Source organism: Halichoerus grypus, chromosome 8 (assembly GCF_964656455.1).
Source record: "Halichoerus grypus chromosome 8, mHalGry1.hap1.1, whole genome shotgun sequence".
In the NCBI taxonomy this organism is placed as follows: domain Eukaryota; kingdom Metazoa; phylum Chordata; class Mammalia; order Carnivora; family Phocidae; genus Halichoerus; species Halichoerus grypus.
Window position 1 is genome coordinate 46,425,503 of NC_135719.1, and position 27,771 is coordinate 46,453,273.

The 27,771-nt window shown below is 53.3% G+C and overlaps 1 protein-coding gene across 1 annotated transcript; it reads left to right on the forward strand.

The window, feature by feature from the left end:
* The first annotated feature begins 7,608 nt into the window (after positions 1–7,608).
* On the forward strand, positions 7,609–25,518 carry CLN6 (CLN6 transmembrane ER protein). The gene is made up of 7 exons (XM_036087087.2): positions 7,609–7,836; positions 14,190–14,304; positions 19,134–19,232; positions 20,269–20,457; positions 20,808–20,863; positions 22,218–22,340; positions 23,969–25,518. Exons 1-7 carry the CDS (start codon positions 7,751–7,753, stop codon positions 24,237–24,239), a joined length of 939 nt encoding a protein of 312 aa, XP_035942980.2. The 5' UTR covers positions 7,609–7,750; the 3' UTR covers positions 24,240–25,518.
* The last annotated feature ends 2,253 nt before the right edge of the window (positions 25,519–27,771 follow it).

Here is a 27,771-nt window from a genome sequence, read left to right on the forward strand (position 1 = left end):
AACGTGCAACTTGATTCATCATCAGGATACGCTGTGGTCACCTCTGCTACAGTCCAGAAGGTAATCTTTCTGAACTCTCCTGCCAGGCAGAGTGCAGCTACTTCCAAAACCACTTTGCAGTTTCTAATAAAGTGAAATATATACTCACTGTATGACCCAGCAGTCCCGTTTACCGAAGAGGTACTTAACTAAGAGAAATGAACATTTGTCCACACAAAGACTTATGTGTGAATATTCTAGCAGCTTTATCATAATAGCCCCAAACTGGAAACAGCTCAGATGTCCTTCAACTGGAGCATGAATTAACAAACTGTGGTCCATCCAGGCAAGAGAATTCTGCTCAGTAATAAAAGGAACTGAACTCTTAATATATACGACAACATGAATGAATCTCAGGACCCCGAAGTCCTGAATCTCAAAACCATCATACTAAGTGAAAGAATCCAGATGGAAAGAGCTAGATGATTTGTATTTATATGGAATTTAAGAAAAGGTGAAATTATAATGGCGTAAAGAAGGTCAGCAGTTGTCAGGGACTGGGGGTGGTGGGAGGGGAGTGACTAAAAGGGGCACAAGGGAATTTTCTGAGGTGATATAATTATTCTGTAACATGACTGTGGTGGTGGTTACATGAAAATATACACTTATCAAATCTCATCGAATTGTGCTTAAGATTAAAGAATTTCATTGTAAATTGTACCTCAAAGAAGCTGATTTTTAAAAAAATTATGTGACTTGCGGCTGTCAAGTTTATCTTGCAGTAAAACCTGAGACTAGCGAAGCTTACTTGAGTTTGATCTCAGACTCATTTTTCAGGTAGGTCAATGGGCCTCAAAAGAATTCCCTAGGACCTTGTTCTGAGCCTGTGGCAGCAAAAGCTGCTGCAGGCTTCTAGAACTGAGCTTATGTGGTGCTTTCTGCTTCAGGAGGCCATAGGTTCAATAGTCCAGGAAGGAATTCAGGTCATTCCTGTGTTGTGGAACAGGATACCGAACCACCTGGTGGGGCTCAAGGGGACCCCAAAGTCCTTCAGACGACCCCCGGGGGATGGGGCTGAGGGAGAGAGAGAGAATCCTCAAGCAGACTCCCCGCTAAGCGAGGAGCTCGATACAGGCCTTGACCTCACAACCCTGAGATCATGACCTGAGCTGGAATCAAGCCAGACGCTTCCCCGACTGAGCCACCCAGGTGCCCGCTGATCTCGTCAGCACTTTCTGTGGATTAAGCATCACCTTCCCAGAGCTTCCCACCCAGGAAACATAGTTTTTGCCACCAGGATGATTATCACAAGTTGTCAATCTTCTACCACCTTCGTGGAGCCTCCCAATGACCTTGGAAGGCGGCTGTTGCGATTGTCCCCATTTTGTAGGTGAAGAAACCAAGACTCAGAGAGCTTGGGTGGCTGTTCCAGGACCACACAGCCCTGAATCAACCCAGAAAGGGCCAGACCCTACCTACGGCTTCTCTCTTCAAAGCCCTCACTTTCGGCAGCATGCTGTCTACCCGGTGAATGGCTCTCCTACTTTTAAAGGATCAGGCCTCTGAAGATACTTTAAGAAACTAAGGTTTTCTAAAGACTAATAGCTCTGGGTCTCTGTAACACTCCCATAGGTGCTTAAATTTCAAAGTCTGACAACAGAGTTCAGAGCTAACAATTCTTAAACCGTTTTTAGAAGCAGGTATTACTCATTGCTGGCTATGGCCATGGGAAACACTCCCTCAGGGCTGCAGGGCCTGTCCCAGCAGTTCGTGTGGGGGATTCTGAAGCGCACAGGCCCCAGAGGAAGGACTACACTACTGACAGGCTGTGTGGTTTTGGGCAGGTGACTCGGCTTCTCTGTGCCTGAGTTTCCTCATCTGTCAGTGAGGGAAAAGTTATTCCTACCCCTTAGGGTGGTTGTGAGGATTAAATGAAATCCTATACAAAAAGCCCTTGGGGCGCCTGGGTGGCTCAGGTCATGGAGTCGGGGTCCTGGGATCCAGCCTGCTCAGCGGGGAGTCTGCCTCCGCCCCTCGCCTCCCCCCTCCTCTCCTGCTCTCTCGTTCTCCAGTGCTCTCTCTCAAATAAATAAATAAAATCTTAAAAAATAAAAATAAAAAAATCTTTAAAAGCCCTGAGACCAGGACATAGCACACAGCAATTGTGCAATAAATATTAGTTACAACTGAAAGAAAAGGACCCTGAATTCCTTTCTGGGCTTTGAAACTATGGACTCCCGAAGCAGAAAACCCCACCTAAGCTCTGGTTCTAGAAGCCTCCAACAGCCTTTCCCACCACAGGCTCAGAACAAGGTCCCTGGGAATTCTTTTGAGGCCCACTGACCTGCCTGAAAAAAGAGTCGAAAATCAAACAGAAGTAAACTTCACTAGTGTTCATTTCAGCGCTAATGATATGACACCAGGACCCTGGCGGGCCCTCTCAGCTTCTTCCAGCTCTCAGCAACAGATGGGGTGGTGAGGCGGCTAGCTGAGCACAGTTCAGCTTTAGGCTGCACTGGGGGAGGAAGGCTTCTGGACTAGGTTTGAATTTATAGCCACATGTAGATGAGACTGAGCTCTTTCATTAAGGAGTCGGGAAAGAGCACAGAATCTCCTGGTTCAGGGCTTTTGTTCGAGGGTGCAAGCCCAAGGGGTGAACTGTCCCCTTCCGCTTCTCCTGCCCATCAGATCAGAAAGGGAGCAGCCCTGGTTATGTACCACCTGGCCTCACTGATCGGCCCAGGGTGGGCACCTGCCTCAAGCCAGGCCAACCAGAATCCCTCCCTGACAATTTAGAATTGTGCCCAGAAGAGTCCGGGCTCATTCTGCTTATCACCGCGGAAGAGAGGTGAACTTGGAAGCTGCTCTCTGAGGCCATTTGCTGTCATGCTCCCTAGGATGCAGGGAAAGCCAGGTTTCAGGGAGACAGAAGGATGGAACAGAAACGGAGTTGGAGGAAAGTGACTTTCTGGGTTCTCCAAACCCAGGCCCTGGGTCTCATCTCTTCTCCAAGACCCAGCTGCATCCTTGTGCTTAGATTTCTTAAGATGTCCCTGTACCCTTATACTAGAAAATCCCCTTTTGTTATCAACCTGTTAACAACCTGTCCCCAGTTGTTTCTAACAGTCTCAGCCCCAAGAATCTTCATGAAAGCAACTTGAGGCAAACACCTCTTTCTGTCTTCTTCCCCATGGTGTGACTTCTGGTCACCTTCCCAGCTTCCTGGAGGGCAACTTCAGCCTGAACAAGGGTGTCCCCCGGGCGACACCACTGGACAGGGGAGGCCAGTCTCCAGGTCCTTCTGTGGCCCCTCCCTCTCCCCCCAGTCCTGGCCCCCACTCTTCTCTGGGGCCTGTCCTTGTGCAGCCTTCCAAACACACATCATCCCTGTTTCCTGCACGCAGAAGTCCCCAGACCAGGTGTTTCCTGACTACCTTTCTTCCCTGTCCCAGTTCCTCTTTGTCTGCCCCCGTGGCTCTGTGTGTCATACCTCCCAGGTGGTGGCTGCCAGTTAACGGGGCCTTCAAAGTCTCCCAGGCAGCCAGTGTGGGGAGATGTTTGGGAAAAAGAAACATTTTCAGAAGTTCTTAAATGGACTTGAAAGAAAGAGTGCTGGCTTTGGAGTGAGGAGACCGGATTCTGGTCTAGCTTCGCTTCTAACTTGCTGTGTGACTTTAGGTTCCAGTTGCTTCAGCTGCTGAGTGACAGAAATAGATGAGATCAAAGGCTTGCCAGGGAGCCCCGTCGAGGTGCCTGGGTCAACACCTTGGAAACCGTATCAAAGGAAAAGGGATGGCCCTGTGGGGCTCCATTTCTCTTCGCTCAGAGTGGCCCCACTTGTATCCGCTTTCTACCCTGAGCATCCTTGCCAGATGCTACCTTAGCCCAGGTTCCCTAGAAGCAGAGCTCTAGGCAGAGTGTGTATGCCGCCACTTGGTGAGGGAGTGCAGTGCCAGGGAAGCTGCAGTGAGGAAAAGGGGGTGAGACAGACGAGGACAGAGAGCTTTGCTGAGGTGGCCACCATGAGCATCAACGATGCTAGATCCTGTGGGACCTTCTCTAAAGAGGCTCTGTGAAAGGGGCGCCTGGGTGGCTCAGTCGTTAAGCGTCTGCCTTCGGCTCAGGTCATGATCCCAGGGTCCTGGGATCGAGCCCCGCATCGGGCTCCCTGCTCGGCGGGAAGCCTGCTTCTCCCTCTCCCACTCCCCCTGCTTGTGTTCCCTCTCTCGCTGTCTCTCTCTGTCAAATAAATAAATAAAATCTTTAAAAAAAAAAAAAAAAAAAGAGGCTCTGTGAAAGGGAGACAAATCATAAGAGACTCTTAATCATAGGAAACAAACTGAGGGTTGCTGGAGGGGAGGGTGGGGGGATGGGGTAACTGGGTGATGGGCATTAAGGAGGGCATGTGATGGAATGAGCACTGGGTGTTATATGTAACTGATGAATCACTGAACTCTACCTCTGAAACTAATAATACATTATAGTTAATGAATTGAATTTAAAATAAAATAATAAAATAAAACAAAACAAAATAAAATAAAAGAGGCTCTGTGAAGCTTAGGACAGTTCATCCAGAAAGAAGAGAAGATTTCTCTGCCAACCCGTCTCTTGTTGGTCAAAGGTCCACTTGAGGCCAGAAGTTCAGAGGGGGGGCATGCGTGTGGTTGGCTTGTGCTGGAACGAGACAGGCGGCAAGCACCTGGAAGATAAGTGTGGCTGAGGGGATCTTAGGTGGCGCATCAGAAAGTATCTGGTATGGCTATCGTTGAAAAGGAGTGAGAACATCTGCTACATAAAAGTTGAAGGAATCTTCCCAGCTGAAAAGTGCCTTGACACGGTTCAGTGGAATGGCAGCTCAGAGGGCTGAGACCGTTCGCCCTTCTTGTGTGCAGGAACCATGTCCCAGAGAGTTGCAAGCGAGACACCTGGAAATGTGTACCCCTCAGTGCCCAAAGGTTGGTGCCAACTTTGCTCTGTCCCCGCTCCCCAAATGCCCGTGCAATTTGAGAGCACATGAAGATGATGTTCTTAAAGAGTCCTGATGGGACAGGAAAGAGAGGGACTGATAATCCCAACAGGCTAGGGGAGGGGGGCAGTGGTATTCATCATGTTCATTCAGGGAGGCCTGGCCCCCGCTGCGAGCCTGGGCCCCCCTCCACTCAGGGGGCAGCTGCCGGCTCCAGATGGGAGGTAGATTTGTTGGTATTTAAGGGATTGGAAGATTAAATGGGCCAGAGAAGCTTCCTCCACACAGCCTCATCCTCTAATGACTAGAAGCCCAACCTTGGGTGTTATTAAATTGATATTACATCATAGGCACTTCACGCCCCTTCCTTTGAAGCCCCCAGCAGGCTTGCAAAGCCGGCAGAGAATAAGAGATTGGGGTCAGAGCTGGAAGCCTCAATCCTTCTTCTCTGGCATATACATAGAGCAATCTGTAGAACAAGATCAGACTCCAAAATCAAACCAGAAATCCAGTCTGAGCATTGTTGTTGGCTGACCTTGGGGACACTACTTCAGCTCAGGATACTGGCTTTCTCTGCTGCCAAATAGGGACATCGGAGCAAATGAGAGGGAAAAAAGCTATAAAGCCAACATGCTCTTTAGTGGGGCTGGGGTGGGCACTGGGGTGTGTGGCCTGTGGGCTGCTGGAGCCCGGGGGTGGGGGGGGCTGATGGAAAATGACCCCAAGGCAGGCCCCAGTCACAGCCAAGATAGGACATGGGCTCTCATCTAAATGAGAAGGAATAAAACTCAATAAAAGTCTCCCAAAGGAAAGTAGAGGCAAGAAAATGGAATGGAAATAGGCTCAAACCCGTCATCTCACTCAGGAAACATCAGGTCCAGGGTCAGACTACGGCTCCGAACAAACCCACCAGCACCAAGCTCTGTGCCAAGCGCTCCATCTACACGACATCCTGTAACCATCACAGCCCCCATGCAGTAGATCCAACAGGTTACTCCTTGTTGCAGATGGGTAAACTGAGGCTGGAAGGGGTTGAGCAATTTACCCCAGTGTCACAGCTAGTTAGGACCAGTACCAGGATTGAAACCCAGGCAGTCAGCTTGCTGATTGTTCTCAGGTTTTGCCCTTTGTTCTTTCTTCTCACAGGGACACCGTCTCCCCAAGCAGCCTCTTAGGTTCAGATTATCATCTCTATTCCCCTGATTCACGAGTCAGTCTGCCCTGCTCCCAGGTCTGGCCTAAGCTTCAGATCCACGGGCCCAACAGCCTTCCTGACCCACCTCAAGCATATGTCCAAGTAAGAATTCTCATTTACCCTAAACTTGCTCTAGCCCCCTTCCCAGAGGGCGCCTCCACCCCCCACCCAGCTGCAGAACCTGGCCAGAGCCTGGACTCTTCTCTCCTCACCCCGACACCCGAGGCACCGCCATGGTACCCACCATGCAACTGGGCTCATCAACTCTCTCCTTCCCACCATGGCTGTGAGCAGTGCAGGACCCTCCCTAGAACAAATGCACATCACGTGCTCCACCTGGTGGTCTCCGGTCCTGCCTCTTCTCATCCACCCCATTTGTCTCATCCAAAACACAAACATGATGGTGCCACTTCCCTACCCCCCAAACTCTTGAACTGCTTCCCGTTGTTCCCAGGATAAAGGCCCTCTTCATCTGCACCCTTCCCCAGGCCACCTCCTGTTGCTCTTCCTTCATGCACTCTGCTGCTCTCACAACTTTCCTTTCCTCCAAACACCAGCTTCTCTCTGGATGCTGAGCCTCCTGGCTGGCTGTTCCCTCTGCCTGGAACACTTTCCCCCACTCACTGTGTTCCCTCCACTCCTGCTCAGACTTCATTGTCATCTCAGAAGTCCAAAGTCACAACGGGGATGTCCATCCTCCAGAAGCCTGGTCTGACCCCACCCCCTCCAAGTCTCTGCTCACACCCTTTACCAATGCCTCCTTCCAGCCACCAAACGTACGCCTTACTAGAAATGGGTTTGTCCATTCCTGTCCACACAGTGTGCTGCTCACAGCAGGGAGTTAATACATGTTTGGGAGGTAGAGAGAGCAAGTGACTTCCAAAGCCACAAAGTCCGAAAGAGTGACAAATCCAGAACTAGAATCTGCATCAACCCACTCCACGCCACCCCAGCTTGGAAAGAATTCGCTGCTCCTCTCCGTCCTACCCTCTGATCCCGCCCATTATTTAATTCCTAGCGTCAAGGGCCACAGAGGTGACATTTTAGGAAGCGACATCTTCCATCTGAAAAAGGAAAGCGCGTGGCGCAGTGTGGGAGGACATAATTCCCCCCACCCCCGTCCCTGTCCCCAAGGACAAGGGAAATCCAGCCTCGCCTCCTCCCCAGGGGAGCATCTGGAGCAGGTGAGTCTTACCCCAGGTCCCTACCCCCCCAACACCCGTATCCGGTGTTGCCTAGGCCAAGCTTCCCGCCCGGACGTCGCCGGCGACCCCAGCAACGTCCAGCCCCCACCGGGCCACACGCGTTGCGTGCGCAGGCCCGTGCCCCGCTCCACGCCGCGGACGCCACCACCGTCGCGTCCCTCCGTCCCCGGGCCCGGCGCGCCCCGCCTCCCCCGCTCCGTCCGTCCCTCCCCGCGTCCCTCCCCTTCCTCCCCGCCCGCGCCGGCCCCGCCCCCGGCCCCGCCCCCCGGGCTGAGAGCTCTCACGCCCCGGCCCGCCCCGTGCTCGGTGGCCGCTCTTGCCGCCGCCCCCGCCGCCGCCGGGCCAGCAGAGTGCTTCCCCAGCTTGGAAAGCGGGGCCGAGGCGGCGGCCGCCGGAAGGGCAGCCATGGAGGCAGCGGCGCGGAGGCGGCAGCATCCGGGAGCGGCGGGCGGCGCGAGCGCGCAGCCGGGCGCCTCCTTCCTGCAGGCCAGGTGGGCGCGCGCCGGCGCGGGGAGCGAGGCCGCGGCCCCCACGTGATGCGGGGCGGGCGGCGGGGGCTCGGCTGGAGGAGCCCGGGGTGGGCCGGGGGCTGCCGCCGGAGTCAGTCTCCCCTGCGCTGCCCTCGCTGCGCCCTGGCGCCTGGGCCCCGTTTCCACCGCCCTTTCTCTTCCTGGGGACGCCCCGGGCCCAGGCAGGCTCAGCAGCCCCCGGCGCCCCCCTTTCCCCCGGGCCGGCTCGAGGACAGTCGCGCCTCTGGGGAGACCAGTCTAGGGGTCCAAGAAACTCGGGGTGGGGGCGGCGGGCCCCAGGACCCCGGCGCACACTCCGCCCCCAACGCACCTGCACGCCCGGGGCGCCACCTCCAAGTTCTCGGGGTCCCTCCAAGCGGAATAGGACTTGGATTCTGGTGTCAATCGGGAGGCTCACTCCTTATCCCAAGAATGTGAGAATGGAAATTCAAGAGACAGCGAAGTGTGTGGAAGTTCCCCTCCCGAGAAAGAACGAGGAAGGGCTTTTTTCGTTTGGCCGTTCCCTTCTCTCACTAAGGGGAAGAAGTTATTGGTTTATATAGTTGAGACCAGGAGGGGCAGAAGAAGAAACACGGAAACCACGTTTTAGTCTTTCCCTCCATTCTGCCTTCATCCTGTTGTGCAGGCCAGAAACACTCCTTGCGTTGAGCAGGCATTCATTAAGTATCGTTGGTGTGCCCAGTGCTGTGGTGAGCACTGAAGGGGTGGGTGAGGTGAAGCCAGAAGGGGCTAAGAGGTCATCTTGGAGAGCTTCGTGGAGGAAGTGGCTCTTGAGCTGAGTCCAGAGTATTCAGTAGGTGACTCAGGGAGGAAAGGCTGTTCCAGTCGGGGGAGGAGGTGGTGGAAAGTTTGGGGAGAGTCAAGGGGTCAGTGGTGCTGGAGCTTTCTGGTGCACAGCTGCAAGAGGATGTGGACTGACTGGGAAGGGCCTTTCCTGGCAGCAGGGCTGGGACTAGAATGAAAGCCTAGACTGCAAATTTTAAGGAAATTTAAGGAGACGCTCACTCTCGGGCACCCCTGTGTTGGGCCCTGTGTGCCTCACTTGCCTCACCCTAGTTCCTGCCCTAAATGGCAGGTTAAAAATGTAGCCTTTTTCTGGTAAGCACACGGGAGCCTTGGAAGGTTTTTGAGCACTGGTGTGCTCAGAGTCAATTTTAGGAAGTCTGTGGTATGATTTGAGATGAGGGGAGAAGTCTGAGAGACTTGGCTGAGGGTAGCTCTTTCTCCTGCTACTGTTCTGGATCCCCTTCAAGTTGGGGGTCTTTGACTGCCCTGAACTGTAGCAGCCCAATTAGAACAATCTGTGGGTATCAGATATGATCCCACTTTATCTCATGTGTGGGGCTTCCATAAGCAGTATCTTAGTCTGGTTCTATTTTGTATATGTGGAAACATATACATACATATTTTGTATATGTACAAAAACATATTTCGTATATGAGGCCCAGAGAGATAATATCATTTGCTGGCAAGAACCAGGGTCTAAACCCAGGGCTTCTGTACTATTCCACTTGGGCTGCTGCCAGCCACGGTGCTCCCTGGGGATGGCACAAGGGCTGACTCACTTCCAGGGTATCCCTGCTACCCTTGTAGGGTACCTCTAGGACCATTTTCAGTATCATTGTAGCTTAAGACAGTAGGCAGAATCAACCTGTCCAGTTCCTAAGATGCTTGGATTTCCTCTCCTGCATCCACGCTTAGCTTACACACCTCTGATGACACAGTGTTCACTATCTTTCAAGGTAGCCCATTCCAGCTTCTGCCTGCTCTGTTGATAGTTTTTGTATTGCTATCAAAGTAATACATGCCTATCGTTAAATAGCACAGAAGGGCTTAGAAGTAAAAAGCAGTGGTTCTCTGTTCCACCTTTCCCTGGCACCAGAGACAACCACAGTAGCTTCTTTTAGCTGTTTCTACTAGAATTAAATTCATATTTTAAAATAGTATTAACAAATACCTTGTAACACTTTCCATGGACCAGAGCCCACTCTAAAGTTCTGCACGTAATAATTCAACCACAACTCTTGAGATAGGATCTCCTGTTATCACTCATTTTATAGATGGGAACATTGAGGCCCAAGAGAGGTTAAGTAACTTGCTCAAGATCTGGTTGGTGGCAAAGCTAGGATATGAACCCAGGTGGTCTCCAAAGTCCATATTCTTAAAAGCTATGCTCAACTGCTATTTCCTGATTTATCATTTTTTAAAAAGATTTTATTTATTTATTTATTTTACAGAGAGAGAGATAGCGAGAGCAGGAACACAAGCAGGGGGAGTGGGAGAGGGAGAAGCAGGCTTCCCGCCGAGCAGGGAGCCCGACGTGGGGCTCGATCCCAGGACCCTGGGATCATGACCTGAGCTGAAGGCAGACACTTAACCGACTGAACCACCCAGGCACCCCTTGATTTATCATTTGTACCTTCTAAGATAATATTTACTGATTTCCTGTTATGATTTGGCTCGCTTATACCTCCCTCATCTTCACAAGATGGTTCATCTATTCTCAGTTTTTAAACTATTCTTAGTTTTTCTCTTTGTTAACTTTGTAGCCTTAGGGAACATCCATACACCATTATTTCCTTTTTGGGGAACTATAGGCAGTATCTCTTGATTCCTTTTTCAAAGAAGAATAATAGTCCCCTACCCTAACGTTTGGCTTTCCCTACCCTTTCCCCTAACTCCTATCCTCTATAGTTTTACTTTCATGTTCTCAAGTTTAATGGTATTTACCTGCTGTTTTTAGGCATAGTTGTCTTCCATGTTTTGTGTGTGCATGGATTCTAAACTTTGAAAATCAGTATGCAATGTTTTTATTAGTTAAGCCATGTAAACATTCCCTACAGAGCCAAGGAATGTTTAACAGTACCATATGTTCTCTTATATTGTTTTTGTTTTTCCTGGGGTTTCTAATTGCCTTTCTTTTTCCCTCTTATTTGCCTTCATTTTCTCATTTTTTGTTCAAGCTTTCCATCATGTCAGGTATTTTACCATTCTTTATATAGAACCAAAATTAATCCCGCTATCGTTCCCATTTATGGGTCCCTGCTTGACTCCACCATGGCTGAGTCCTTCCTTTTCTCCCAGGCAATCCTGCAGATGCTGACTGCTTTGAATATTTCAGCTGTATGTTATGTGTTCCCCACCTGTCATGGTATCAGTTCCCCCATATGGTAGACTTGGAAAGCTGTGGAAGAGAGAAAAGGCCATCCTTGTCTTGGGTTACCTGCCATGGACTGGTGTTCTCGGCTGCAGTTTCCGATGACTGAGATCTAGAGCTGGCACAGGCTGGGGGCTCAGTGTGTGAAGTCTGTGGAGTCAGGAACTTGGGACGGGCTTGAGGTTGCTCATCCTCAGGACAAGGACTAGGGGAGAGGATGCCTTCACCCTCCATAATCTGCCTCCTGTGGTCATAGTCCCAACAGAAGAAAACCAGTCAGATGCTAACCAATCTTGATTTCCAAGTTGAGTGCCCTGTATCTGCCCTTTTTTTTCCTGCCTGCTAAGCCAGGCTGGACTACTGACGGGGATCTCCACTAACTGAGATGCCCTCTTGGGTAGAGGAGGAAATAATTACTGAGCCCCTAGTATATGCTAGGTATCCACAGCTTCCAGAGACCCATACCTGAGTACTTCCCCAGGCTTTCAAAATACGTTTCTCTTCTGTAGCAAACATCCTACTCCTTGCCCAGTTTGGAGGTTTCCAGAATAAAACACTGAGGGTTGTTATCCTCTTTCTCCCACCAAGTTCTTCAGGCCTGGAGGTTCTCACCACCTGCTTTTTGAGGCCTTGACTGATAGTCACTAAGGGGAAGGGCAGGTGGGCCCTCTAAGCCAGTCCCTCATCTCAGACCCATGTCAGAGCAGTCCTCACAGCGAGTTTCTGACTATCTGCCCAGTCTGAAGCCCAGCCATTCTCTCACTTCTCTTCCTCTCTACTGATAAGCCGGGGCATTCAACTCCATGCAGCGCCTTCCTTCCTTCCACTCCAGGCCTTCCATCCAACTCTCCTGCTTTTCTGCCTACTTAAATCCACCCATCCATGCTTTCAGGCTCTCTTCCTTCATGCAGGCTTTGCATACTGCCCCAGGCCTTACTGAGCCTTCTCTGTCTTGATCTCTTCATATGACACATAGTTTATTATAACAGAAACAGAAGAGGAAACTATTTAGAGCACAGTTCTTGAGTTCATATAGACACAGGTTTGCATTTATGCTGTTCAGGACTCCTGGGTTGCAAGTGACATAAAGCCAGTGTGAACTATAGTGCCCTTAGCAAAAAGGAATATATTGGCTCATGTGGCCAAACCGTTACCTGGGGGCTGCCTAGAACTCTCAGGGCTTTGCCTCTTCCTTTTTCCTGGTCTTCTCTGCAGGGTTGCTTCATTCTCGCCTGGCTGTCCTTTGAGGCTGGCTCCTTGGCCACAGGCAGCCCGGGACTGGCATCCTTAGCACCCCAGCGCCAGAAGGGAAGGCACTCTTTCCACCAACTCTGATTGGAAAAGTCCCACCGGGCTGGCTTAGGTTACAGGCCCTCCCTGTGGCCAAGGGAACATCATCTCTTACTAGAAGAGGCATGGAGTGGGGAATAGGCTGACAAAAAGAGTAGTTGCTGTAGCCCCTTACTACGGGGGTGGTCTTGGCTAAGCACTCAACCCCTGTAAGCCTCAGCATCCTCATCTGTCACACAAGAGGGGAACGACCTCCTGGTATTGCTCATTCAGTGAGATGGTGCAGGTGAAGCTCCGAGCACAGCGCACACTCAGCACTCAGTAAGTTGGGGGGTGGGCACTGAGTAAAGGGACAAGAAGACTTAGTTGACCCAAGAAAGGCCCACCCCACCTGTCTTGCCAGCCATCAGAGGATGGTGAGACCCCCTGTCCCCCACCCCAGGAGCTTGCCCCTCTGCCTCTGGGCTGCTTTACAAGCCCACTGTGGGCCGTTCTTCGATTGGCTGAAAGGGATCCCCAAAAGTTACAGAAGCAATAGTAGCACTGAGAGGACCTTCATGTCGCCTCTAATATTTGCCAGTAAAACGAATGAGTAACTAGAGATTGAGGTGGTTTTAAATCAGCCAGCAATCGCGAAGTGTAAACCAGGAACTGAGCTGAGAACTCTGGGTAATATGGGCCATTCACACAGCTCTGCTCTTGGCACAAATAGAGCAATAAAACTCACACCTCAGTCATCTTAGGAAGTAGCAGGCTGCTTGTCACTGGAGGCATGCAAGTAGTGTCAGGGACATCGTAAAGAGGATTTGGACTCTGACGCGGCGGGTGAGTTGAGAGAACCTTAAAAGTCACTCATCTTCTGGAGAGGCTAGATACAAGCAAAACTCCAGGCCCATGATGTCATGGCTAGACTGGGAGTTAGAGATGAAGCACCCCTGTAGTGGGGCTGGTGGGGTTTTGGGAAAAGCTTCATCGGGGAAGCCTTCCTGGAGGAAGTGGCGTATGCACTGGCCCTTGAACTTCAGCTCATCTGTGAAAAGCAGATGGCCAACTGCTTTGCAGGAGGGACAGGCATCCAAAGATGTGTTGTCAGATGGCGTTCCACTTCTTGCCTTGTCTCTTGGATCAGCTGGTCCCCTGCTGGCTCGTTGCACTGTGGGTTAGTGAGAAGAGTGACCCCAGCAGCGCCATTCTTACTTCCTCCTAGTTCAGGAACTGAGGGAAGGGGCCTGTTGATCCCAGTCTGCGGTCTATAAGGATCCCAGTCTGCGGTCTATAAGGCAAATCTCACTAGAGGCCTCTGATGGGTCCAGCTCAGGTCACATGCCCATCTGGTGGCCCAATCACTGTGGATGTGATGATGGCAGAGAGGTTAAAAATATAAGCTATGGAGTCTCATCATTTAGGCGCACATATTTGGCTGTGTAAAATGGGGATGATATTCCAACCTCAAAGGATTTCTGTGCGGATTAAATGAGATAATGCATGCAAGCAGCTATAATGGGCCCGGACTATAGTAAGTGTTCAATAAAGGCTCACTGCTGTCATCTGTCATCATGATTCACATTTTCCAGCCACATTGCATCCTCTGCCCCATTTCGTCTCCCCGTCATTCTATAGGCGAGAATGCCCAATACCAGTTTGGCAGTTTCCTTCCTGAACCACAGAGAAGCTAAGCTAACAGTAGGGCAGCCGGAATCCATTCCCAGGACACGTTCCCCTTGGCCTCAGAGCCAGTATTTCCAGCAAAAGTCCTAGAAATTAATCCTCCTGCCCTCAAATCCCCATATGTCTCTGTGGCTCATCTCGGGGAAGACTCTCCTGGGCGGAGAGAAGAGCTGACCCCTGTTGTCCGGTTCCTTCCCAGGCACAGCGCCACCAAGGCTGATGAAGCTGCAGGCACAGCTCCCTTCCACCTTGACCTCTGGTTCTACTTCACCCTGCAGAACTGGGTTCTGGACTTTGGCCGCCCCATTGCCATGGTGAGTGTGAAGCCGTGGACAGAGCCCCTACCAGCAGTGAGGACACAGTGTGACTTGAATTAGCCGAGTGACCTTAGACAAGTCACTTTCCCTACAGTAAACTGCGAGAATAGGCCTGGATGCTTACATGTCCTTTAGCTCTGTGTCTGTGCCAGCAAGCGGGGGTCCTGGGGGCCTGCATAGTCATACTGTGCCCTGACTCTCACAGGGGAACCGGTGGCCCTAAACAGGGATACTGTGCCCCTCCCCCACCCCACCGTCCCACACCCGGCTTTAACCAAATCACCAAGCCATACAACAGGGTGTGGGAAAGAAAGCAGAGCATTCCCCACGGCCTTGGTATAATATTATTTTTCGGAGGTAAAGAGTATAGGCTGATTTTGCATATTATCTATGACTCTGAGCCTCAGGGAAGTGTTCGTGCTAGCTTGTGAAACCATCCCCTTCCCTCCAGGGTACTCCATGCATCGGTGGACAGTGGTGGCCTCCACCGAGATTAATTCCGGAAGAGGGCCCAAGCCCCTGGCTTGTAATAAGGACATACGTAGATAGATAAATAGGTAACAGAATGTGAACAAATTGAGTGAGGTACCACCATGTACCAAGTTGTTAATTCGTGTGTGCGTATGGTAACGATAACTACATCCAATACTGGAACGGACACCTTGCACATGCTAGTGATAACGCAAATTAGCAAAGCCCTTTGGGAAAGCAGTTTGTCAAGGTGACAACTAGGCACCTAGAACAGTTCCTGGCCTAAGCGCTCGTTGCATTTTTATTTTTTTATTTTTTTAAGATTTATTTATTTTATTTTTTTATTTTTCTTAAAGATTTTATTTATTTATTTGACAGAGAGAGAGATAGCGAGAGCAGGAACACAAGCAGGGGGAGTGGGAGAGGGAGAAGCAGGCTTCCCGCCGAGCAGGGAGCCCGACGTGGGGCTCGATCCCAGGACCCTGGGATCGTGACCTGAGCTGAAGGCAGACACTTAACAACTGAGCCACCCAGGCGCCCCAAGATTTATTTATTTTAGAGAGAGAGAGCGTGCGCACACGTGAGCGGGGGAGGGGCAGAGGGAGAGGGAGAGAGAGAATCTTAAGTAGACTCCACGCTGAGCGCAGAGCCTGACTCGGGGCGGATCTAAGGACCCTGAGATCATGACCTGAAATCAAGAGTCAGACACTCAACTGACTGAGCCACCCAGGCGCCCCTCAAAGCACTTTTATTGAAGGGACAACGATAATAATCATAATAATGGGGAAGTAGAAATAGTGGTTAACGTACATTGAGTGCTCACTCTGTTCTAAACCCTTTATGTGTTTAAACTTATTGAATCCTTGCCTCAACACTCTTGCTAGTCTCGATTTTATAGATGGGAAGACTCATGGATAGAGAGGGCAAGGCCCTGGCTCAGGGTCACCCGAGTAGCAAGTGGAAGAGCCAGCTTCCTCAGGCAAGCATCCGGCCCCAGAGCCTACCCCCTTGCTGTCGTGTTTATCTGCAGAACCCTGATATGTTCGTCCCTCCTGACCCAGTAAGACCCCTTCGAGAATCTGCCCCGAAGCTGTAATCAGCAAGAGGACAGCAGCCTCTGTACGCGAAGCTGTTCCTTGCAGTGTTGCTTACCTTGGACGTGATTTCAGTGTCCAGCAGTAGGGACTGGGTGCATCAGCTTTCTGTATCCGGTACAGAAAATGTCGTCTGGCCATGAAACAGGAATCCTGGGTACTCTAGAGCAGCGGGGGTCGTTCGAAGGGAGAAAAGGGGTGGTGGCGGTGTACATACTGCCTGATGGCAAGTCAGTGACGATCTCAGCATCTTGTACACATGGGTCAGAGACTCGAAGGGGATATGAAAAGCTAATCTGGGGCGCCTGGGTGGCTCAGTCGGTTAGGCAGCTGACTCTTGATTTCGGCTCAGGACAAGATCTCAGGGTCCTAGGATCGAGCTCCGCATCAGGCTCTGCACTCAGCGCAGAGTCTGCTTGGAATTCTCTCCCTCCCCCCACTCATTCTTGCGTGCACGCTCTCTCTCTCTCTCAAATAAATACATCTTTATTATTTTTTTAAGATTTTATTTATTTATTTGACAGAGACACAGCGAGAGAGGGAACACAAGCAGGGGGAGTGGGAGAGGGAGAAGCAGGCTTCCCGTCGAGCAGGGAGCCCGATCCGGGGCTCGATCCCAGGACTCCGGGATCATGACCTGAGCCAAAGGCTGACGCTTAACGACTGAGCCACCCAGGCGCCCCAATAAATACATCTTTAGCAAAAAAAAGCTCTTCTGGCGGCACTGTTGGGGCAGATTTGGGGTGGATGCTGTTTCTCCTTTCTGCAGACTCTCTGTAAGGCTTACATGTTGTTTAAGTGTAGGAGAAAGAAAAGAGACTGAGCCAGGAGTCAGGGCACCTGGTCAGCTTTGTGGGTGGCTTTAGGCAAGTCACTGTCTGCTGGGCTCTGGTTCTCTCATCCGTAAGAAGGCTGGTTGGCCTGGCTGCTCCAAGCCCCCTTCCCGCATGAAGGTCGCACAGATTGGGGGCCAAAGGAGCTGCCCATCACACTGATGCTATGGAGAGGGGGAGCAGGCTCATGGCTGTCCTCTGCCCTCACTCCTTGGGACTCAGCCACAGCTGGCCAGGGCGGTGTCCCGCAGGGCAAATCACTTCCCCAGCCTGCCCAGCAACCTAGGTGGGCTTGTTAGGAGAGTATACATTTGAAAAGCTCCTGTATACAGTGGAGCTTTTGAAATGTAGGCATGACATTCCCGAATCTGTAATAACGAAAACCAAACTCGTACAAGTTATAAAAGTAGTATGTAGTAGTTGTAACAAGTCAACTAATGCCTAGGTCTATGCAGAAGTGTTCGATTCTCCCTTTCCAGTCCCACCCCTGACGGTCTGGGGCACAGCCACCCACTCCTTTCTCTGCTCCTGCAAACATATTCTATATTCTCTTTCCTTTTCCACCTGAAATGAGATCTTACTTTACGCCTTATCCTACAACTTGCTTGCTTTACCTTAGGATATACGATGGCTGTCTTTCCATGTCAGTACCCGTAAGGGGTCATTTCTGATAATGGCTACTTCACCTGCTATGGTAAAGATGCGCTATAACGTATTCAGCTCGTCTGGTTAGATGAAGAGTCAGCCTGTTTCTGGTATTTTGCTATCACAAAGAGTATTGCAGCCATTGTATGTATCTTTTTTAAAGAAATTTAAGTATAGTTGACGTACAGTGTTTTATTAGCTTCGGGTGTACAACATAGTGCTTTGACAGTTTTACGTTGTCCGTGCCCGGCGCACTAAGCGTAGGCACCATACCGCATCATTACAGTATATTACTGACTGTATTCCTTACGCGATACTTTTCAGCCCCATGACTTACTTATTTGGTAACTGGAAGTTTGTGCCTCCTAATCCCTTCCACCTATTTTGCCCATCTGGCAATCACCAATTCTCTGTATTTATGATTCTACTTCTGTGTTTGTTTGTTCATTGTTTTTTTTTTTTTTTAATTCCACATGTTTAGTGAAATCATATGGCATTTATCTTTCTCTGACTTACATCACTTAGCATAATACCCTCTAGGTCCATCCATATTGTTGCAAATGGGAAGATTCTTTTTGTGGCTGAGTAATGTGTTGGCGAGGATGTGGTGAAAAGGTAACCCTCATGTGCTGTTGGTAGAAATGTAAATTGGTGCAGCCACTGGGGAAAACAGTATGGAGTTTCCTAAAAAAAAATTAAAAACAGAAATACCGTACAATCCAGTAATTCCACTACTGGGTATTTACCCAAAGAAAATGAAAACACCAATTCGAAAAGATGTATGCCCCGCTATGTTCATTGTGGCATTATTTCCAATAGCCAAATGATGGAAGCACCCTAAGTGTCCATCAGTAAATGAATGGATAAAGAACATGTGGTGTAGATATCCAAATATATATCTTGATATAGGTGAAGATACAGAGATACACACCGAGTAAGAGAGAAAGAGAGGAACAGAGTTCTATATCCTGGGAGTTTTTATATGTGTGGGTTAGTTTTAACCAATGTGGCATTTCTGAATTAAAAGAGATAAACATTTACAATTTCAGTTGAAATTTGTGGTCATTGCCTGTGTTCTCAGTCAACAGATCCCGGAAGTACAGTTTGGGGGGTCATAACTTGTTTTGACTTTGCATGGGGGTTTTCACACTGACCCTGACAAGGCCAGGACCCACTGGGGTAGACCAATAAAAGAGGGCTTTCCAGGCAGAGGAACTGCCCCTGGCCTGCCTCTTCTCTCAGGGAAGGTAAGAAAGAAAGAACTGAAGCTACTTTGTAGAACTCACTTATTTTCTCCTTTGTTTCCTAACGTATACTTTTGACCTGATTTGGAAGCAGTCCATCTGTTCCATGCATAGAGCATGGGGCCTAGTGGTCAGGAGATCTTTCCATCATCATAGGACCTGAAGCGTCAGACTCCTAAGGGCCCAAGTCGACCACCTGGGTCACATTTTTTGTGTTGCAGAGGGGGAAACCAAGGGTCACCACGAAGTCCCAAAGCAGCCTCCAGCTCCCAGACCAGTACCCAGGGACATTTATTTAGTACCCACTGGGAGCGGGACACAGAGTCAGGCCCTGGATTTGCATCTACTAGTATGCCTGGGGACAAGTCCATTTACCTTCTTTGGGACTCAGTTTCTCTGCTGGGTACCCCAGGGCTGCCAAGAGGATCCCCAGAGATCACAGAAAGAGTTAAGTGTGTGTGGAGGAGGTGGGGGCTGATTCGCCGAGGGCCTTGTGGGGCTCTGCCCGCGTGAACACCGTTCCTCCCTTTGCTCCCCAGCTGGTGTTCCCTCTCGAATGGTTTCCACTCAACAAGCCCAGCGTGGGGGACTACTTCCACATGGCCTACAACGTCATCACGCCCTTCCTCCTGCTCAAGGTACAGCCCCGGGCTCCCTGCTCTACCTTCCCACCCTCATCCCCTCCTCCTCAGGCAAGAAGCTGGTGCCGAGCCCTGGGAGTCATGGAAGCAGGTGGAAGCAGGCCTACCCTGCCTCAGCCTGGGGGGCGAAGGCTGTGATGGAGGGACACATCAAAGGCCTGGCCAGGAGGCATGGAGAAGCCCTCCCCAAGGAGGGGTGTCTGATTTGGGCATCAGCCTCGTGTGCTAGGGGATGATGTGGGAGAGGTGGTCAAGCAAAAGGACCTGAAGACAGGCTCATGCTTGTGAAACTACAGTACATTTGGGGAGGCTGAGGCATAAGGAGTGAGTGGGTTGGTTGTCAGGGACCAGTTGGGAAGGCAATTAGGGTCCAGGTGGCAGCAACAGAGGTGACCTCTACTCTGGCCCAGGACTCCGGGATTTGGAGATGTCACTGGGAGCACAGAGCTAGCCAGGGCTGCCGGCTTTGCACGTCCAAATAAGGGCTCTTGAAACAACTATCGCCATCTACCATCCCCATCATTTTGTTTCTAGAAAGATGTTTCTAATCACCAAAAGTAGCAGGGTATAAAATTAGAATTCAGAGGAGTCCTAAGTTAAATAGTTTGGTTTCCAAAGCATCCTCCCCACCCCCACCCCCCCACTTCCCTGACATTTTCTTCGTGATTACCATGCACCAGTGGCTCAGAAATCAGAGGGTCCCGCCTCCGCTGAGCCAGCCCAGCCACCCAGAGGCACAGCTGGGCGTAGGGAGAGGGCCGGGCCTGGAGCCTGCATGCGACCTTGGGCAATCAGCTAGTCCCTCTGAGTCTGCTTCTCTGAGGAAAGGGGGTGCTGTTTCCCAGCTCCTGCTGGCTTCACGGGGATCCTATGAGACTCCAGAGGCTGGCTTAGCCTGCTAAAGGGACCCAATTTCCGAGTGACTTTTCAGCCAGCGGCATCCGTCCGATGCCAGGCAGCGGGGGAGAGACCAGGGGGTGTCTCATGTTGTGGAGGAGGCTGAGTCATGCGTCCGGCGTCCCTCTGACCCCAGCTCATCGAGCGGTCCCCTCGAACCCTGCCGCGCTCCATGATCTACATCAGCATCATCACCTTCGTCATGGGCGCCAGCATCCACCTGGTGGGCGACTCCGTGAACCACCGCTTGCTCTTCAGTGGCTACCAGCACCACCTGTCTGTCCGGGAGAATCCCATCATCAAGAATCTCCAGCCAGAGACGCTGGTGAGGCCGCCTCCCCCACTGCATGTAAAGCCTTTGGGCACAGTCTGTCCTGGAGGCCAGAGATCACCCCGACCCGTCACTGTGCTTGACCTGCTAAAGGCATTCCGCTAGGTGAGGGCGCTGTACCCGCCGAGCTAGGATGCTGGTGACACTTTAGGAAGTGGCACTTTGACTGGGTGCTCCCACCCGGGCCCCCTGCAGTAGAGGGCAAGACCGAGGGTGGGGAATGAGGGCTGCTGGGGGGAAACCCGGGCCTGGGGAAGGGTGGGCTGCGTGGGCCCCAGCAGCCCGCCCCCCCTCCCCCGCCGCCATGCACCTGCCGCTCTCCCCTGCCATGCCCCTGTCCTCAGATCGACTCCTTCGAGCTGCTCTACTACTACGACGAGTACCTGGGCCACTCCATGTGGTGAGTGTTGGGGCCAGTCTCAGCCAGGGAGGCAGCGCCAGTCGGGCTGCCTCCCCAGGGACCCGGGGCCCGGCCTCGCGGACACTGGACGAGCGTCTGGGTGTGGGGCGCGGGGCCCTCCGGGGCTCAGCGCGGCAGTGCCCGCGGCGGCCACTAGAGGGCAGCGAGCGGCTGTCCCTCCCCGGCCCTGCCGGAGCCTGGGGGGAGGGCTCAAGGCCCGCCCTCTGGCCGCGGTGGGCTGAGCGTGGGCGCCGAGCGGGGACCCCGCCGTGTCAGGACGGGGGCTTTGGGAGTGGAGGTCGGGACGAAGCCGAGGAGGGCCAGCTGGCCCCGAGGGGGGAGGAGCTGTCTGTCCCGCTCCTCGAACTCCGGGGAGGGCCCCCCTTCACCCCAAAGGCGGCGGAAACCTCCCAGCTGTGCGCAGCCGCGGGAGAGCCGGGGCCCCAGCTGCCGGCAGCTGTCTGTTCCGCCCCCCACCTCACAGGAGGAGCTGGGGCCAGTGAGAGGGTTTGCGGGGGGGGGAGGGCAGCCAGCAAGCCCTGCACCCCGTGGCCTCAGCCCTGAGTGAGCTGGCCGGCTCCTGGCACACCGGGCCTACACTCGTGTTTCCAGGATCCATTTAGAACAGGCAGAGTTGGTCCTCTTGGCTGTGAGTCCAGGAGCCCTGGACAGGCCTTTGCCAGAGACCTTCCCCCGGGAAGTTTGGGAAGGGAGGAGCGGGGGGGGGGGGGGGGGGCACCGCGTGAGGGGGAGACAGGGTAGCTGAGAGAAGGGGCTGTGGGAGAGGCAGCCTGTGTGGAGAGGAGAGAGGCTGGTACTTTTGGGTGGGATGCTGTGCGTGGGGAAGGGGTGAGGCTGTGGGTTAGGTATGGGGGAGGGGGCTTCACAAAGCCCCTTGGAGGACCCCAGCAGGTATGGTTCCCTCTTTCTAGCTCTCTCTTTTTTTTTTCACCTGGACCTGGAGGCTCTCCCCCCTTGGCCCTGCTGGGTACACCTGTTCCGGGGGCGGGGGGGACTGCTGGTGTGAGGGGTGCCAGGGTGAGACAGAGGCTCGCCCTACACACACCCACGCGGAGTGAGGTGGAAGGGTCCCCCCACCGCGGCCTGTGGGCCTCTGATTTGCCTGTGCCAGGAGCAGGCCTCCTCTTCCTGCTTCCTTCCTGCCCCACCCTGGACCCCCAGCACGGGGAGGTCTGGCGGGGAGGAGTGCCCTGGCCTAAACCGGGTGTTTTGTAAACCATAAAGCGACCTGCATGGGATGGTGCAAGGGAGCAGCCCAAGGAGGGGGAGGGCCGGGTGGAGGGGCGATGGGGCGGCTGGGCAGGCCTCTGAGGCCCTGGCCTCCCTGTTGCAGGTACGTCCCCTTCTTCCTCATCCTCTTCATGTACTTCAGCGGTTGTTTCACTCCCACCAAAGCTGAGAGTTCGATACCAGGGGTGGCCCTGGTCCTGGTGCTGCCCAGTGGCCTATATTATTGGTGAGTGCCCTCAGACCTGGGGGAGGGGTGGGCGGGGACATTTAGTGAGCCAGGCGGTAAAAATGTGCTCTGGACCACAGTCCCGCTCTGGGCTCCTGCTTCCTCCTCTGTCTAGTGGGGGCGGTGACAGTGCTTTGTGGTAGCGTCTCTGTTACCAGGAAGCCAGGCCTGAGTGCCCCTCTCCATTCTCATGCTCCTCTGCCCTCCCTCCCGGAACCCCAGTGCCATAGAATCCACCTGTAATATTGAGCCCATAGAGCCTTGTGGGCCTCAGTTTCCTCCTTTGTGAAATTGGGACAGCCCCTGCTTGTCTCCCTCTCAGGAGATAGTGAGGATCTAGAAGGAGGCAAAGAGGCTTCATAAACTATAAAGCACTATGAAGGTGACAAGGACAGATAAGGGGGAAGTTCCTTGCCTGGTTTCTTTGTGCCTTCCAGAGCTCTCCTCCCATTTCAGAGGACTCAGGCCTCAGCCAGGCCCCTACGTCTGTTCTGTCACTTCTGCCCCGGGGGACAGGCTCCCCCTGAGCATTGGTGGGTGTCATAGGAAGGACTGGACCCCTCTCTGATGGAAAGCTTGCCTCAGAATGAAAAGGGCCTTCTTTCCTAGGGCCAGGTCCCTAGGATCCACCCCTGGGTCCATCCCCGGCCAGGTGGAGAGGGTCGACCAGGGCCAATCTGTATGCCCCCTGAAGGCAGGATGAAAAAGAATGAGTGGCAACCACAGCAAGAAGGAAAGTGGTTCAACACACAGAGGGCTTCTTGCCTGGTTCTCCCCGCCCAGCGTGTCAGTGCAGAGACGGCCACAGTAGGAACAGTAACCATTTTTGTTGAGCAACATGCGTTTCCAAGTAAGAGATGTACACAGCTCTTGTCAGTCTCTTACGTCTTGAGAGATAGGGCCACTTATGCCCCCTTTCTAAGTAAGAACACAGAAGCTCCAGGATGTCAAGGTCCCACAGCCCGTGAGTTGCAGAGCTGTCATTCCTTGAGTGGAATGGGTCAGCATCGTGTTTCTCTCTAGAGGCAGGGGAGTGGACCAGACAACCTCTCAGAAGCCCTCCAACAAATCTACCGATTCCTGGCCATGTGCTAGGTACTGCCTTAGAAGCTGCAGAGAACCCTGGGAGATCTGAGCCTGTCCCAGCCCTCAAGGAGACAGTAATGACAACCCTATGAATTGCAGCTGCATTCCCAAACTCAAATTCCTATAGGAACCAAGCTGGTAACAGAAGGGCATCAAGTAGGCCTCAAGTAAGGCAATAGGGAACGGTGGGGACTGTGGCAAACAGCAGAACCATGCTCTTTCTAGAGGGACAGCCATTTTCTCCTCTAATCAGTTTCGTGCGGGTATAGGGGCCTGACATGACCAAAGAAACCAGAAATCCGCATGTTCTGCTAATCTGTTAGTTAAATGTTGGTAACAAACTCAACATTTTTAAAAAATAGCAACTCTACAAGCCAAATCAATATGCTGCCTGTGGGCCGTGGCTCAGAGTAGGACGGTTCCCTGCTCCTCCATGAGATGAGCTGCTCTGGCTGACCCGGAGGCAGCCTGGTATGGGGGTGTAGGGAGGGATGCCGGGCAGGATAGAGCCTCTGACTCACCTCCCCCACTGGCCTCTTTAGGTACCTGGTCACCGAGGGCCAGATCTTCATCCTCTTCATCTTCACCTTCTTTGCCATGCTGGCCCTTGTCCTGCACCAGAAGCGCAAGCGCCTCTTCCTGGACAGCAACGGCCTATTCCTCTTCCACTCCTTCGCCCTCACCCTCCTGCTTGTGGCCCTGTGGGTCGCCTGGCTGTGGAATGACACGGTACTCAGGAAGAAGTACCCGGGTGTCATCTACGTCCCTGAGCCCTGGGCCTTCTACACCCTGCACGTCAGCAGCCGACGCTGAGTCCCTGGCACCAGCCACCGGTGCTCTGCCTGGCGGGAGACGGGCCGCAGAGTGGCTGAGCGGGGATGTGCGTGCGTGCGTGCGTGCGGACGCGTGTATCCACCCGTGTGTGCGCTATCCTAACAGCAGCCGGCCGGATGCGCATTGTGCACATGGACGGGGTGTGTGTGCACGTGCGCGCGTGCAGAGAGCGTCGTCGTAAGACGCGATTGTTTGGCCCAAGTTTCTCTTCGGTTTGGATCTTCCCAGGATGGGATATAGTTGGAGGCCGTGTGTCCAGGCCGAGGTGTGGGCCTGCCTTCCCGTGCACCTGACTGGAGTGGGGCCCTCTCACTCACCGCTCAGGGCGGGTCTCTTCCTGCGGTGGCTTCTGGTAGGCCTGGCGGGTGGGGCAGCAGTGGTGAGAGGACTGGGCATGTCACCCGCCACCTGGCTCACCCCTCAGGCCTGCCCTGACCCTGGAGGCCAGATTACAAAGGTTAAGTTAACTTTCTGGGTATTGTTGAGCAAAGCACATCCCTCCTCTGGGCCTCATTTGCACCAGCTGGGAGCAGGGCCCAAAGTGTGTCGGTGGGCTGGTTGTTGGGGCAGCCCTGGGATGGACGGATCGTTCTCTCGTCGCTGCCCTCTGCTACCCCGGGAAGGGTGTGCGCGCCGCAGATCCTCACCCAAACTCAGGTCACACGGAGTGTTGTGCCGCCCGACTCCCCTGAGCACCATTTCCCTCTGCCAGAAGCTGTCTCCCTGCTCCCCCCCCAGAACTGTGGCACCCCTTCCTGGCAGCCTGACCAGCATGTCTGAGCTGCAGCTGAAGGCTGTGTTCTCAAACACTTGCAGTATTCCCTGAGCCCCATTATAGGGCCAAGGAGCATTTGGGGGACGTTGGGAGTGGGGCGGATCTGGAGGCTCTCTCCCCTGTAGGCCTTGTCTCAGCCTGAATCTCATGGCTTCTGCTCGTGGCCCTGCTCCCAGAAAAGGGAGGCTTCATTCCCATAGGACACCCCGGGCCCGCCTTCCCCCAGACCTTGGGGCCACGTCTGCCCACCCAGCTGCCGGCACCAGTCTCATTTCCCAGCCAGCACTGGCTCGGCGAGCTTGTGGGTCTCAGGGGGCCTGCCCTGCCTTCCCCGGGCCCTGCCTCCTCTCCTGTGTTTTCAGGGAGCCCCGTGCCTCAGATGCTCCTTTCATGTTGGGGTCCCTCTGCAGCCCCCTTAGAGGGCCCCCAGCCCCGGGTTCCATGGGCGGAGAGAGGTGTGAATAAAGACCAGTGTGGAGCCCAGCCTGGCTGGTGGCTGCTGCTTGCTCTGGGTGTGAATTTGGGCGGCAGGAGGGAGATCCCTGGGGCCGGGGAGACAGTGGCTGGTCTGAGGCCGGTCAGGGGCTGCGAGCGGGCCCTGCTACTGTCCGTTGGCCTTGCGTGCCACCCCGTGGGGTGCTGGGGGTGGGGGGCAAGAAGGGCCTCCTCCCAGTCAGTCCCAGCTCTCTTGTGAGGAGTCTGGGGGGCATGGGGGGCGGGGAGCCAGGATAGGGCATCTCCAGGCCTGCCTCTCCGAGATGGCCCCTCAAGCCTGCCCGCTCTGCTGCGAGCCCACTCCAGAGGCTGAAACAGAGAAGGTGCCCTTTGGGGGAAGGTGGAGAGGCTGGTTTGTTGGAGGTTGGCACCGAGCCTTGGGCAAGTCGCTTACTCCCTCGGGGTCTCAGACTCACCACACAGCCCCCAGGACTTACTGGGGCTCCTGTTAGCAGACAACACTGGACAGGAGATGCTCGACATCGCATCGTCGTAGGCTGTGCCCCCACCTGCCCGGCAACCTCACTGGATTCCTGTCTCTGGCCTCTTCTCCACAGCAAGACTTGCTGGGTGTCTCATGAGCAGGCACAGGCCTGGTCGGGTGGGGCCTGGAGCTTATACAGCTTGGGGGGGTCCTTGATAAGAAAACAGAAAAAAAAAGTGAATAAAAAATTAGGTATGAGGGGCGCCTGGGTGGCTCAGTCAGTTAAGTGACTTTTGATTTTGGCTCAGGGCACCATCTCAGGGTCATGAAATCGAGCCCCGCATTGGGCTCTGCACTTAGCTGAGAGTCTGCTTCAGATTCTCTCTCCCTCCGCCTCCTCCCCGCTCCAGTGCATGCACGCTCTGTCTCTCTCTCTCTCTCTCTCTCTCTAAAGTAAATAAATAAATCTTTAAAAATTAGGTATGAAGGGCGCCTGGGTGGCTCAGTCGGTTAAGCGACTGCCTTCGGCTCAGGTCATGATCCCAGGGTCCCAGGATCGAGTCCCACATCAGGCTCCCTGCTCAGCATGGAGTCTGCTTCGCCCTCTGACCCTCCCCGCTCTCATGTGCTCGCTCTCATTCTCTCTCAAATAAATAAATAAAATCTAAAAAAAAAAATTAGGTATGAAAGTGAATATTTAGAATGGAAAGAATTCATAGCAAATTATTAGAGTCTTTTGGGCAGTTTACTGGAAACGTTTCCCTAGAATTTCTTCTTAATTGTGACCTGGTTTCCCACTCCATCTGGCTCTACTGGAGGCCAGTGGTTCTCAAAGGGTGGCCCTGACTGGCAGCATCAGGACAGCAGAAGAAAATACAAATTCTTGCCCCATTCTAACTGCTGAGTCAGAAACTGGTGATGGGGGCCCTTCCGGTGAACAAAGTCTCGGCCCCCAGGTGGTGTCGGAGGGGGTTTCTGTTTTTCATGTGGAGTTGAAGTGTAGCATTCACACAACCCAGGGAAGTACACAGCCTGATGGATTTTCAGAGCAACCCCTCATGGAGCCACCCCTCCCCGAGCAGGTCTTTTTGATCACACACTGACTGACCTAGACCCAAGAAAATGTCTTGTCTCCCCCATGAACCCCTTCCCAAACACGGGGCAATCCCGAGCCAGTGCTCTGGGCCTGGCCCCTGCAGGCCTCCCCACAAGCCTCAGCTCTGCGCCCCCCCACCCACCCCAGCCTCCAAGGCCCCACATGACGTCGCCTCACTTCTCCCCACAAGGCTATTAGCAGAAGCTCCCTCCTCTCCTGCCTCCTGCATCCCGCCCATCTTTCCTCTTCTCAGCCCCAACAGAGAGGAGTCAAATCCTCCAGCTGAAATTCTCTGGGTCTAGAAACAGATGTGAAGAGGGGACTCAGGAGACATCATCTGGGGGAAAAGAGAATCTTCCATGTGGACACGGTCAGGAAGGAGGGAGGGAGAGCAGACCAAGGGCAGGCCCCCTGTCCACGCCATACACATTAGCAAGAGGTCCCCCTTCCTGCAGGCACGTGCAGCCCCTCACCAGGACCCACGCGTCCCCTGGGCTGGGGGCCCTTGTGCCGAGCACGGCCTGTTGGGCCCTCCATGCCAGTCCTAACAAGGCGGGGGGTGCCCTGGAGTTGGAGCCCCACAGACTGGGAGCCAGCAGCTGGGGAGGAGAGGAAGGGTGAGACCCAGCTGTGCCCAGCGCAGCGTCCCTCGGGAACCACCCCACTTCTGGGGCGAGGAGATGGGGACAGGCTGACAGGGGGCGGGGGGGAGTCCTGGGGG